The 14,298-nt window shown below is 38.1% G+C and overlaps 1 protein-coding gene across 5 annotated transcripts in view; it reads left to right on the forward strand.

Annotated features, from left to right (window-relative positions):
• ALG9 (ALG9 alpha-1,2-mannosyltransferase) overlaps positions 1–14,298 on the forward strand; it is an 88,689-nt gene that overhangs the window by 9,575 nt on the left and 64,816 nt on the right. For 4 of the 5 annotated variants that reach the window (XM_058545235.1, XM_058545233.1, XM_058545236.1 and 1 more), the window contains exons 5-8: positions 3,858–3,946; positions 6,341–6,476; positions 10,494–10,581; positions 10,760–10,865. In XM_058545235.1, the coding sequence (XP_058401218.1) occupies positions 3,858–3,946; positions 6,341–6,476; positions 10,494–10,581; positions 10,760–10,865 (419 nt within the window). The remainder of the gene's footprint in view (positions 1–3,857; positions 3,947–6,340; positions 6,477–10,493; positions 10,582–10,759; positions 10,866–14,298) is intronic. The other variant, XM_058545237.1, reaches the window with a different exon arrangement.

Genomic DNA, 14,298 nt, shown 5'->3' on the forward strand with positions numbered 1-14,298 from the left:
TTTCACCAGGTACCTATTGGTTAATTGAATATTAGTGGAATTATTAGGCATTTAAGTGTTCTCATAATAAAAATAGCCACCTTTTTTACATGAAACCTAACAAACATCTTTTTTTTTTTTTTGGTGAGGGAAGATTGGCCCTAAGCTAACATCTGTTGCCAACCCTCTTCTTTTTGCTTGAGGAAGATTGTCGCTGAGCTGGCATCTGTGCCAGTCTTCCTCTACTTTATTTATGGGACACCACCGCAGCATGGCTGGATTAGCGGTGCATAGGTCTGCACACGAGATCCAAACCTGCGAACCTTGGGCCGCCAAAGCAGAGCATGCGAACTTAACCACTACGCCACTGGGCCGGGGCCCCCACGAACATCTTATTTTAATAATGTTTTAAAAGATATTTGGACTTTTTAATCATTATTAAAAATCTCCCCACTGCAAAACAGTTAAAAATGTCAGATAAGAAAATTCTTTGCCTTGACACCGTGTAGAGTAGAGAAGAAAGCAAGCCAGTGCTGTCTTTGAGGATTGTAACCATAAGTTAGTCTTCATATGGGTTCAGGACTGAATTCAAGTGACCTACATGGTCCCCCACACCCCAGGTTTAGAATTTATTTTAAATTATTCTGGAGCTGGCCCCATGGCTTAGCGGTTAAGTGCGCGCGCTCCGCTGCTGGCGGCCCAGGTTCAGATCCCGGGCATGCACCGACGCACCACTTCTCCAACCATGCTGAGGCCGAGTCCCACATACAGCAACTAGAAGGATGTGCAGCTATGACATACAACTATCTACTGGGGCTTTAGGGGGAAAAATAAATAAATAAAGTTAAAAATAAATAAATAAATAAAATAAAAAAAAAATAAATTGTTCTAGGTTGGTAGTGCCCCCAGGTATCTTGCAAAAACAAATGTAAAGTTTCTCTAGAGAAATGGATCTTTAACCCAGTCACAGAATTATCACATATAAAGTTCTAGTGAGTAAGAAATTATAATAAAAAGAAATCACAAAGCACAAAAGGGAGCAAGACATTATGAGTGAGAGCCAGCAGAAATAAAAATCAACAGAAAGCTGACTCACAGAACTTCATTTATTAGGAATTATTAAAATAAGAATATAAAATAAATATGTTTAATAATTTTAAAGAAATAAAAGAGGGAATTGAAAACATGATTAAGAAACAAGAGACTAAACAATCAGTGGAGTGAAAAGGAACTTGCAGAGCAGTTTTTGCAAACCGTCATCTTAAGAGAGACTCCTTTCCAGAATATAAAAGAACTCCCCTTACATTTCAATAGCAAAAAAACCTAATAATCTGATTTAAAAAACAGACTAAGGATTTGAATAGACATTTCTCTAAAGAAGATATACACAGGGCCAACAGGTATGTGAGAAGATGCTCAATGTCACTAATCATCAGGGAAATGCAAATAAAAACCACAATGACATGTCACTTTATACTTGTTAGAATGGTTATCAAAAAAACAAAGGCAATGGGCGGGCCCCGTGGCTTAGCGGTTAAGTGCACATGCTCCGCTGGTGGCGGCCTGGGTTCGGATCCCGGGCGCACACCAACGTACCGCTTCTCCGGCCATGCTGAGGCTGCATCCCACATACAGCAACTAGAAGGATGTGCAACTATGACATACAGCTATCTACTGGGGCTTTGGGGGAAAAATAAATAAATAAAATTATAAAAAAAAAACAAAAAAAAACAAAGGCAAGTTTTCACGAGGATGTAGAGAAATTGGAACCCTTGTACACTGTTGGTGGGAATGCAAAATGATATAGCCAGTATGGAAAACAGTATGGAGGTTTCTCAAAAAACTAAAAATAGAGCTATCATAATGATCCAGCAGTCCAGCTTCTGGGTATTCATTGAAAAGAATTGAATCAGGATCTTGAGGAGATACCTGCACTCCTATGTTCATTACAGCACTATTCACAAGAACCGAGATTGGAAACAACCTAAATGTCCATCGACAGATAAATGGACAAAAAAATGTGGTGTATAAATACAATGGAATATTATTCCGTCTTAAAAAAAAATGGAAGTCCTGCAATACATGACAACATGCATGAACCTTGAGGACATTATGCTAAGTGAGCTAACCAGTTAGAGATTGACAAACACTGCATAATTTCACTTCTATGAGATATCTAAAATAGTCAAACTCATCGAATAGAACTGTGGTTGCCAGGGGCTGGGGAGGGGGAAATGGAAAGTTGCTAATCAATGGGTATAAAATTTCAGTTGCGCAAGACAAGTAAGTTCTAGAGATCTGTGTACAACATTGTGCCTATAGTTAACAATACTGTAATTTACACTTAAAAATTTGTTAAGAGGGTAGATCTCATGTTAAGTATTCTTAAAACACTTAAAGATGGAAGAAAAAAAGAAATGAGACTGTAAAAATAATCGGGCAGATTTGAAAAAGAACCAAACAGAACTTCTAGAAATGAATATATAATAATTGATATTTGAAATTTAATGGCTAGTTTAAACAGCTGATTAGACACGCTAACAGGTAAACTAGTAAACTAGAAGATTGGTCTGAAGAAATCACTAAGAATGCAGTAGAGTGACAGAAAAAAGAAATATAAAAGAGATTAAGAAATGTGTATGCTAGAGTTGAAAAATACAGGTATATCTAATCAGATTCTAGGAGATGATGGAGAGAATGAGGAGAGGCAGTATTCAGGGAAGTAATAGCTAAGAATTTTCCAGAATTGATGAAAAAAAGATGCTAATCCACAGGTTCAGGAAACCTAATGTATCCTGAGCTGGATAAATAAAAAGGAATTAGTGAAACTGTGTAGAACACCAAGGACAAAGAAGATCTCAGAAGTTGACAGAGCACTAACAGAATACCTACAAAAGAATGTTAGGCAGTTAGACCGATAAGAAACCTCCTCAAAAGCCAGAAGACAAAAAAATAGTATCTTCAAAGTGCTGAAAGAAAATGACTGTCATCCTAAAATTGTCTACTCAGCCAAACCGTCTTTACTTAGACCAAGAGCTAAGTAAAGACTTTTCAGACAAAAAATAAAAGAAAGAAAAAGAAACCAAACAAAAACCAGGGAATTTACCATTAACAGATCCTTACTAAAGGAACTTCTAATAGATATACTTAAGAAGGACAAAATTATTTCAGAAAGAAACTCTGAGATGCAGTAAGGATCCTGAGCAAGAAAATAGTTAACACGTGGGTATGTCTGAACAAATATTGACTAAATGAAGCAATAATAGTCTCTATTAATGTTGAACTTATAGGGCTAAAAAAAGCCTACAAGAAAGGAGTAACAGAAAGTGTATAATTGTTTCAGTTTGAGAAACACTGACTTATAACCACTTATTAACATCTTGGTGTATCTCCTAGTCTTTTTTTCTGATAACTACCATTTATTGAGCAACTCTGTGCCAGCCACTCTTCTAAGCACTTTTCCATGCGTTGTCCTAACAGAAACCGTACAAAGTAGGTTTTTTGCAGATGTGGAATCGGACAGAGAGATTTTGTAACCAGACCAGGGTCCCACTGCTAGTAAGTGGCAGAGCCAGAATTTGAACCCATGCCTGTCTGAATCTGAGGCCTATTATATTTACACTACATGTTTTCCTGTTGATAGTAGACATAATCTTAGCACTGAAAGTATACATTTCCTCTTTGATAGAGAGCTTTTCTCATGTGTGAAGAATAAGACTGTTTAGGTTTCTTATGCACACAAAATTGCTAACAAACGTGTTGAGGAAGTTCTGTATTTGACTTTAGATCTTCAGTTTTCTCAGGCATGTTTTTGTCCTTTGATTTGAAATGTCCATCCCTAAGATTTGCTACGCTGATAGGCTTTGCCTTTCTCCTAGGGCTGTGTGCAAGAAGTTTGGACTGCATGTGAGTCGAATGATGCTAGCCTTCTTGGTTCTCAGCACTGGCATGTTTTGCTCATCATCAGGTAAGTAAAAGGGCAGGTGAGGGCATAACAGGTCCACTGATATTTCACAGTTGCACTGAAAGAGAGAACTTGTCTAGATGTAGGTTATATTTATATAACGTGTCAGTAGTTAGCAGAGCACTGTTATCTACATGATCTTGATTGACCTTATAACAGTTCTATGGTGTAAGTAAGATAAATGTTTTCTCATTTTTGCAGGTGAGGACACTGAAACTTAGAAAGGTGAAATGACTTACTAAAAGTCAAAGAATTTATAAGTGGTAGAGCTGTTGTTTTCATCAGGTTGCTTTCTATTACATTATTGTATTTTTTATCACTGCAAGGCTGAAAAACACAAGCACCCACTGCCTTTCTTTGCTGTTAGAGGAAGGAAAATAATTTTGTTATTTTGCTCGAGGAAGTTCTTTGTGCCTAAAAACCCTGTTCTTAGATCTTCCATCTGATGGCTGTAATATAATGTAAAATAGATGTTATAATAGGAAAGGCACCAACAAGCCCATCTTATCAGAAATTCTGTCTCTCTGGCCACATTCTCTGGATGGCCCTGCGAGGAGTTGCCAGACAAACATTTACATTTATAAGGGAAATCTCCATTTGTAAAGGTATCTCCCTCTCTGTCTTGGGAAGAGGGAGGATGACCTCATTTCTAGAAACTTATCAATGTGGAAGGTGAGGCCTTAAATCTGCATAATAACCTTACCCTTGTTTACAGTGCTTTAGTGGTAATCTCCTGTGACTGACACCCCTGACCCCCAACATCCTCCTTTGTCTTTAGATGAAGATGGTATTTAAGACGAGAATTTCTGCTATTGTGTTGAGAAACGCAGTGTCCCTGCTTTCTCCCATGTATACATGTTATTAAACTTGGTATTATTTTCTCCTGCCAGAAAAAAAAAAAACAAAACCCTGTTCTTGATGGTTCTGCTTTCTGTCCATTATTTGCAATGTATTCTATGAAGGTATACATCTTCTGTTGGGCTTATTTACAGTAAGCTTTCAGAAATTTAGAATAAAATCCTTAATCTTGTGGCTTTCAAACTGTGCTACCATTGAACATTTGTGTTCTATGAGCTGAGCCAAGGTAGCCAGCTGCCAAAAGGTAGCCTGTTCCTAAATCTCCAGAAATAAGAAGTTACTAGATATAATTACCTCAATTTTAGTTTCTGGTTTTGTGTACCAGAATCTAATATACACACTAAATATACACAAAAAATAGTACCCAGCACAAAAGTATATATTTACTTTTCCTTCATTGACTGTATCAAAATCCATGTTGTTCTGCAGAGACCTTAGGGCTCCACACCTGAATAACTTTGAGACCCTGTCCTAAATGAGACTGTGCTCTACTCTCTGAGCTGGCAGAGACCTCTGATTCTTCTGTTCACTTTGTCCTCTGCTTTGGCAGCTGGAATCGACAGCTTTGGATGACATTGATATTATTTAGCATGTATCTGTGAAGGTTGTACCTCATGTTTTTTTTAGTTACTTTGCTATTCCTAAAATTGATTCTTATGTGAGGGAGATACCTGGGAGTATCTTTAGTTTTGTTGTCTCAGTTGAGGATGCTAAAGCCCAGATAAGTTAAAAGCATCCTTTGATACAGAGCCTCTGAACCCTTCACTGAGTTTCTTAAATCATACTGCCTGTTGGTGGTGGTTCTTACTGGAGTTGCTACTGATTTTTCTTCCCTAGAGTTAGATGAAGCTGGCCTTACACAGCCTGGAGAGGCAGATCTGCATTTTTGTGTATAGTTGTTAGAAACACTTCTGATCAAATGTTACTGTTGCAGAGACCCTGAAAGTGCTCAGTGGTCTGCTATATACAACAACAAAGTAATGATAGATGCAAATAATTAGGGGACATCTAAAGGCCAAACTATCTGCGTCAGTGATTGCAGGCTGTAAAGCAGTGCTGCCATCTGGCACTTGGCCCTTGGCAAGGCTTCCTGGAATTCCTGTGGGGTAAAGGTTAGTACCAGGGCAGTCTCAGAAGACTGTCAGAAGATGAACTTCTTCAGAAATAGATTGTCAGCAATGGCTCTGAGTTTCTTGAAGCATATTCCCTGCTTGGAAATATAACATGAAGTTTTCCTGGGGAACCTGGAATTCTGTAAGTTTTGGATTTTGGGTACAAGTCAGGAGACGAATGGCATGATTGGTGTTGCATAATTAAGTGATGTGTTGGTACCTAAAAAAGGAGTAATAAAATCATTGAACTTCGTTGTGTTTTGAAAGGAGTATCACTTTACTGCTCTTTTCTCATATATCATTTCTCAAAATATGTTCCTGGTTATTGATATTTTGCAATGTAGATAAATTTTTAATCATTGATAGCTAATAAATCTCAAGTTCTTGTCTCTTTCCCCCTTTTTTTTTTAATGTCTTACTCTTGCAGCATTCCTTCCCAGTAGCTTCTGTATGTACACTACATTGATAGCCATGACTGGCTGGTATATGGATAAGACTTCTGTTGCTGTGCTTGGAGTAGCAGCTGGGGCCATCTTAGGTTGGCCATTCAGTGCAGCTCTTGGGTAAGAAACTAACAGTTTGTCTTCCTTGTATCACTGGGCACATAGTAAATCTTAATGTTAGGTTATCTCTCCTTATTCTCTGGATAGGTCGTAAAGTTATATGACTTAATTGGACTTACAAAAATTCTAAGGAATAGAAGAACACTTTTCTTTAGTGCTTATTGTTATGATTAATTCTAATAAGAATAGTGACTATTAAGCATCTGCTGTATGTTAGGCACTGCTGAACCCCTTATGAACTTTATCCCTAAACCTTATAGCAATTCTGCAAGAGAAATACAGTTATTAGTGCTTTATAAATGCGAAAGTAGACTCCAAGAGGTTGAGTAATTTGCCTTTAAGATTATGTTTGCTTTTGGATCCAGGCCTTTCTGACTCTACAGCTGATGTTTTTCCTACACTGCACCACCCTGTGCTGTGCGTTTTCCCAGTCACCAGGCTTGAGATCTGAGTTTCCTTTCAGTCCTATTTGCCCCCAGCATCTTTTTTCCAGGTTCCATAGTCTCTCTCCTTCCTGTTGTACTCTTTCTTCCCACCACTTCTGCTCCGGTTATGTGCTGCCTTCACTTCTTGCCTGTACCACTAGTAATTTAGAAAAATATTTTACTTTGATGTTAAGGTTATTATAGTGTTAGTGTATCTTTATTATAAAAAAATTACCACAGGGGCCAGCCTGGTGGCACAGTGGTTAAGTTCATGCATTCCGCTTCGGTGGCCTGGGGTTTGCCAGTTCAGATCCTGGGTGTGGACCTACTCACCGCTCATCAAGCCATGTTGAGGCGGCGTCCCACATAGAATAACTAAAAAGACCTACAACTAGGATATACAACTGTGTACTGGGGGCTTTGGGGAGAAAAAAGAAAAGAAGAGGAAGATTGTCAACAGATGTTAGCTCAGACCCAATCTTCCTCAAAAAGAAAAAAGAAAAAACAGTACCAGATTGTATGAGGTAAAAAGGGTTCTTAATTCTCTTCTCCCCAGCCCAATCTGCAAAGATAGTCACTGCTAATAGTTTTGTATATATTTTTCCGGAAATTATCCTTTGTATATAAATGCACACACACACACATATATACATACATACCTAAATTCTTAAAACAAATAGAATTATCCTGTACACATGTGTATCTTATGTTGTACATAGATTTATATCATTCTTTGTATCAGTTGCATAGCATTCCATTATCTGGCTGCCCATATTTATTTAGCCATCGCCTTATTGGTAGACATTTGGTTTTCGGTTTTTTGCTATTGTATACAATGCTTCAGTGGACGTTTTTATACTTATGTCTGCATGCTTGTGGAAATTTATCTATGGGGTAAATTTTTAGAAGCAGAGTTACTAAGTCAGAATAGGCGTTTTAAATTTTCGTAATTGCCTTTTAAAGGTTGATTTCCCCACCTCCAATCTTTTCTTCTGTTCTATTCTGCATAACATCCTCAAGCTATTATATTTTTTAAGTTTTTGCATGAGGCCCTCTTCTGTACTTTCCACTATCTTTCAACCATCTTGATGATTCCCATATCTTTATATCTAGTCCAAACATCTCTTGAGCTTCACTCATATATTCCTAGCTGCCTATTAGATATCTCCATTTATATAACTAAACATCTGCAAAACCGAACTCATTATCTTCCCTTCATATTTGTTCCTTTACTTATGTTTCTATCCCAGTAAATGGTACCACCATCTACTCAGTGCTGAGCCAGGAACCTAGAAATTATCTTTGACTCTTTTCTCTTTCCCATGTCCTATTTTATTGTACCTCCTGAGTATCTTTTGAATTTGAGTACTTTTCTTCACCTCTTTCTGCTCCTGGATTACCACACAGCCTCTTAAATGATCTTCCCATCTCTAGTCTTGATCCTTGTGAATCTATTTTCCACGCTCAAACTAGAGTTATCTTCCTAAAATGCAAATATGATTGTATCACTCCCTGTTTTTTTTTAAACTTTATAATAGTTTCCTCATTGCTCTGTGTCATAGAAGTGGCCGTCTGTGGCCTGTGGGCCAAATCCAGCTGCCCTGTTTTTGTACAGCGCAAGAACTAAGAAGCTTTTACATTTTTAAAGGGTTGTTAAAAAACACAGAAAAATATGCAACAGAGATCATATGTGGCCTGCAAAGCCTAAAATATATACTGTCGGGTCCTTTAAATAAAATATTTGCCAACCCCTGATTTATGGTGTTCAGACTCTAATGTGACTCACAAAGCCCTGCTTTTTCCTCCTTTTACCTCTCCAGCCTCCTTTTGTCAGTTCCTCTGTTCCTTGTATTCTTTACTCCATCTGCATTGAACTTTGTGAGTTCTCCAAATATCTCTGGGTGGCACGTTTTGATTGGTCTCCCTTTCGCTGAGATAAGTGATTTCAGGATCACAGTCAGTCAGTTAGCAATCTACCATCATTTATTGAATACTTTGTGCTAGGCACTGCTGATATTGCGTAAATAAGACAGTTAGGGTTCCTGCTCTTTTGGAGCTTACATTTTAGTAGGAAAGACAGACATTGAACAAGTAATTAAAAGTATGATGACTTATCAAAGGAGAAATACAGGTGCTGTGGAAATGTATCTAGTTGGAGAGACAAAAAATGAAAACACAAAATGTTAATGCAAAATTTAGATAGAATGTGGAAGTTCAGATCTAGAAGAGATTTCCTGTGACAGCACATGACATTGCTAAATAAATTATAGAGATGATAATGCCATATAAATTCAGAGATGGGAAAAATTGGTTCTGCAGACATTTTATAGAGGAGATGAGAGCAGAGCCTGTAGTTGGTATGTGGGTAGATTCTGTATAGATTGGTGTGGGGAGAGAATTCTTTGTGATTGGAGCATAGGTAAAGGCTCTGACTAATATCCTAGATATGTAGGTGATTGTTTATGCAACAAGAGTGGAAGCACCTACTGAGAAAATGAATGTAGAGAAAGAAGAATAGAAGTTGGCTTTTGGGAGATATGACCATAGGTAGGGCACTACAATGGGGTAGGCGAAAAAAAAGAAGCTTAGAAAGGAGCACTAGGAAGAGGCCAGAAAAGAACAGGAGCCAGGGAGTCTACAGAGAAAGGAACAGATGCTTTGTGTCAAGTGCAGCAGCAGAAAGACAAAGGAAAGTGAAGCTTGTGAAGAGATACTGGGTCTGGTGGTTCCTGTTGAACTTGGACCAGTCTTATTAGCTTGGTGCAAGGCCTTAAGAAAGAAATAGTGAAGGCAACATACCTATGCCACTTGCTTGGGGAATTTAAGTGAAAGGAAGAAGAGCAAATGGTATTGGAAGGGGATATATCAGAACTGAAGTCAAAGTTTGTAATATTACTAAAATCTTAGGGGCTGGCCTCGTGGCTTAGCGGTTAAGTGCGCGCGTTCCGCTACTGGTGGCCCAGGTTCAGATCCCTCGAGCGCACCAACGCACCGCTTGTCCGGCCATCCTGAGGCAGCGTTTCACATACAGCAACTAGAAGGATGTGCAGCTATGACATACAACTATCTACTGGGGCTTTGGAGAAAAAGGGAAAAAAAAAAAAAGCAGGAGGATTGGCAATAGATGTTAGCTCAGGGCCGGTCTTCCTCAGCAAAAAGAGGAGGATTGGCATGGATGTTAGCTCAGGGCTGATATTCCTCAAAAAAAAAGAAAAAAATCTTAGTAAATCGTAGAAGGGAGACATCAGTATTTATATATTTGGCAGGGTGGGTGTAGGACAGTAGGGCACATTTACTTATAATTAATATATTTCAGATGTCCGTTACACATAAATATGTATAAAATGGAGCTCATTCCGTAAGCTCAGTATTTATTTTACTTGTGTATGGTGGCATGCACAGCACTCTTATGGGTCCTGTGAAGAGATCAGTATAATTTGGAGAAGACATCCTCTCACGTACCAGCTTTCTTCCCTCACCCTAACTGCTAGGACATTTTTCTCTCAGTTCAGCATGGTATGTGTGGATCTGACCTGTCTGAGACTATATTCTGAGTATTGAACTCCCTGCTTTCTATTTCTTTGTTCAATAGTTTACCTATTGCCTTTGATTTGCTGGTCCTGAAACACAGGTGGAAGAGTTTCTTTCATTGGTCGCTGGTGGCCCTAATACTCTTTCTGGTGAGTTTTCTTAATTTTCTTGTTTTGTTCTAAAGTTGTAAGGAAAGCCGCTTCTGATTGTGGGAAAGATTACATTAGGAATTCATTCTGTTTTCATTCTGGTTTATCCTGTTAGCACTGGGAGAATGTTTCCAGGACCAAAGTCTACAATTGCTATATATTTTCTGCTCTGTTTTAGGTGCCTGTGGTGGTCATTGACAGCTACTACTATGGAAAGCTGGTGATTGCACCACTCAACATTGTTTTGTATAATGTCTTTACTCCTCATGGACCTGATCTCTATGGTAAGGCCTTATGAAATTTGGGGGAGAGTTAGGAGATAGTTTAATTTGCTTGAGCTTTGAAATCTTAATTCAGTTGCCTCATTTTATCAAATATAGCATTTCTTTGCTAGTAATGTTCTTTTCTTATTTAAAAATAAATGAGATTTGCGTGCAGCACAGTGATGATACATAGCCACTAAGTATTTCTCCTTGATTAGTGTGACATTCAGGTCTGGCTGTTAGTCCTGCTGTCTGTTAGTCTCAGTTTCAGAGTATTGAGGACTCTGTGGGGTATGCCATGGCTTTTGATACTGCTCTTTTTTTTTTTTTTCCGTTGATGTCTTAATAGTTTATAACATTGCGAAATTTTGGTTGTACATTTTTGTTTGTCCCTCACCATATACATGTCTCCCTTCACCCCTTGTGCCCACCCCCTACCCCTGTTGCCCCTGGTAACCACAATACAGTTTTCTCTGTCTATATGTTGGTTTATATTCCACATATGAGTGAGATCATATGGTGTTTGTCTTTCTCTTTCTGGCTTATTTCACTTAACATAATACTCTCCAGGTCCATCCACGTTGTTGCAAATGGGACAATTTTGTCTTTTTTATGGCTGAGTAGTATTCCATTGTATATATATACCACATCTTCTTGATCCAATCATCAGTTGAGGGACACTTGGGTTGCTTCCACTTCTTGACTATAGCGAATAATGCTGCAATGAACATAGGGGTGCATAAGCCTCTTTGGATTGTTGATTTCAGGTTCCTTGGATAGATTCCCAGTAGTGGGATAGCTGGATCGTAGGGTATTTCTATTTTTAATTTTTTGAGGAACCTCCATACCGTTTTCCATAGAGGCTGCACCAGTTTGCATTCCCACCAGCTGTGTATGAGGGTTCCTGTTTCTTCACATCCTCTCCAACATTTGTTATTTTTTGTCTTGGTGATTATAGCCATTCTCATGGGCATGAGGTGGTATCTTAGTGTTGTTTTGATTTGCATTTCCTTGATAATTAGTGATGTGGAACATCTTTTCATGTACCTATTGGCCATCTGTATATCTTCTTTGGAGAAGTGTTTGTTCATTTCCTCTGCCCATTTTTTGATCGGGTTGTTTGTTTTTTTGTTTTTCAGTTGTGTGAGTTCTTTATATGTTATGGAGATTAAACCCTTGTCAGATATATGTTTTGCAAATATTTTCTCCCAGCTGGTGGGTTGTCTATTCATTTTGATCCTGGTTTCATTTGTCTTGTAGAAGCTCTTTAATCTGATAAAGTCCCACTTGCTTATTTTTTCTTTAGTTTCCCTAGTCTGAGTAGGCATGGCATCTGAAAAGATTCCTTTATGACCGATGTCAAATAGTGTGTTGCTTATATTTTCTTCTATGAGTGTTATAGTTTCAGGTCTCACCTTCAGGTCTTTGATCCATTTTGAGTTAATTTTTGTGAATGGTGATAGCAGATGGTCCACTTTCATTCTTTTGCATGTGGCTGTCTAGTTTTCCCAACACCATTTATTGAAGAGACTTTCCTTTTTCCACTGTATGTTCTTTTTTTTTTTTTAAAGATTTTATTTATTTATTTTTCCCCCAAAGCCCCAGTAGATAGCTGTCTGTCATAGCTGCACATCCTTCTAGTTGCTGTATGTGGGATGCGGCCTCAGCATGGCCGGAGAAGCGGTGCGTCGGTGCGCGCCCGAGATCCGAACCCGGGCCGCCAGCAGCGGAGCGCGCGCACTTAACCGCTAAGCCACGGGGCCGGCCCATTTCCGTTGTATGTTCTTAGCTCCTTTGTCGAAAGTTAGCTGTCCGTATATGTGTGGTTTTATTTCTGGGCTTTCAATTCTGTTCCATTGATCTGTGTGTCTGTTTTTGTACCAGTACCACGCTGTTTTGATTACTATTGCTTTGTAGTATGTTTTGAAGTCAGGGATTGTGATGCCTTCAGCTTTGTTCTTTTTTCTTAGGATTGCTTTAGCTATTCAGGGTCTTGTGTTGCCCCATATGAATTTTAGTATTCTTTTTTCTATTTCTGTGAAGAATGTCATTGGGATTCTGATTGGGATTGCATTGAATCTGTAGATTGCTTTAGGTAATATAGACATTTTAACTATGTTTATTCTTCCAATCCATGTGCGTGGGATGTCTTTCCATTTCTTTATGTCGTCATCAGTTTCTTTCAATAATGTCTTGTAGTTTTCATTGTATAGGTCTTTCACCTCCTTGGTAAAGTTTATTCCTAGATATTTTATTCTTTTTGATGCAATTGTAAATGGTATTATTTTTTTGAGCTCTCTTTCTGTTAGTTCATTATTAACATATGGAAATGCAACTTATTTTTGTAGATTGATTTTGTACCCTGTGACTTTGCTGTAGTTATTGATTATTTCTAATAGTTTTCCAATGGATTCTTTAGGGTTTTCTATATATAAAATCATGTCGTCTGCAAATAATGAGTTTCACTTTTTTCTTGCCTATTTGGATTCCTTTATTCCTTTTTCTTGCCTGATTGCTCTGGCCAAAACCTCCAGTACTATGTTGAATAACAGTGGTGAGAGTTGGCAGCCTTGTCTCATTCCTGTTCTCAGAGGAATGGCTTTCAGTCTTCCCCGTTGAGTATAATGTTGGCTGTGGGTTTGTCATAAATAGCCTTTATTATGTTGAGGTACTTTCCTTCTATACCCATTTTGTTGAGAATTTTTATCATAAATGTATGTTGGATCTTCTCAAATGCCTTCTCTGCATCTATTGAGATGACCATGTGGTTTTCCTTCCTCATTTTGTTGATGTGGAGTGATACTGCTCTTTTTTAATTAAAAGTTACTTTTTTCTCTTCTCATTAGAAAATCAATATGATAACAAAAATAAGAAAATAAAAACATTTATAATGCCATCATCTCCAGATAGCTAATATTAGCACCTTGGAGTATATTCCTCCAGACATTGTCTATAAATATACACATTTGGTATTACTTTTTCTTTATTCAATTTACATTACTTCAGTATCAGGCGTTAGAGGAGAAAGTTTGGAAAATCTGTAGACAAAGAGTAGCAAATGGGGGTAGGGTCTGCATTGAGAGGTTGATAGTTTGTCCAGTTTAGGGTTAAGAGAAATAAAATGGAATGCCTTTAGTCTGGGGATGCCTTCTCCTTACCTCTATCTCCACTTCTACCCTGATGCCTTTCTCTCAGCCAGCCGTTGAGCCTGTTTTATTTAGCCCTGAGGGCGTTTGTGTTAGTGACAGCTACAGAAGGATAAGCTAGACATGTTTCTGATCAGATCAGTCAAGTCACTAAACATTTTATGAGACAGTTTTTTGTTAAAATAAGTGTAGTTTCTTCTGTTTTAATCTTTTGAAGGTCTTAGAGCATTCTGTATATGTGATTGTCTTGGGGCTCTCCTGTAAAGCAGGTTAATATTATCTCTGTCTGTGTCTCTTATCAATTTAAG

The sequence above is a fragment of the Diceros bicornis genome, chromosome 7 (genome assembly GCF_020826845.1).
Source record: "Diceros bicornis minor isolate mBicDic1 chromosome 7, mDicBic1.mat.cur, whole genome shotgun sequence".
NCBI lineage: Eukaryota > Metazoa > Chordata > Mammalia > Perissodactyla > Rhinocerotidae > Diceros > Diceros bicornis.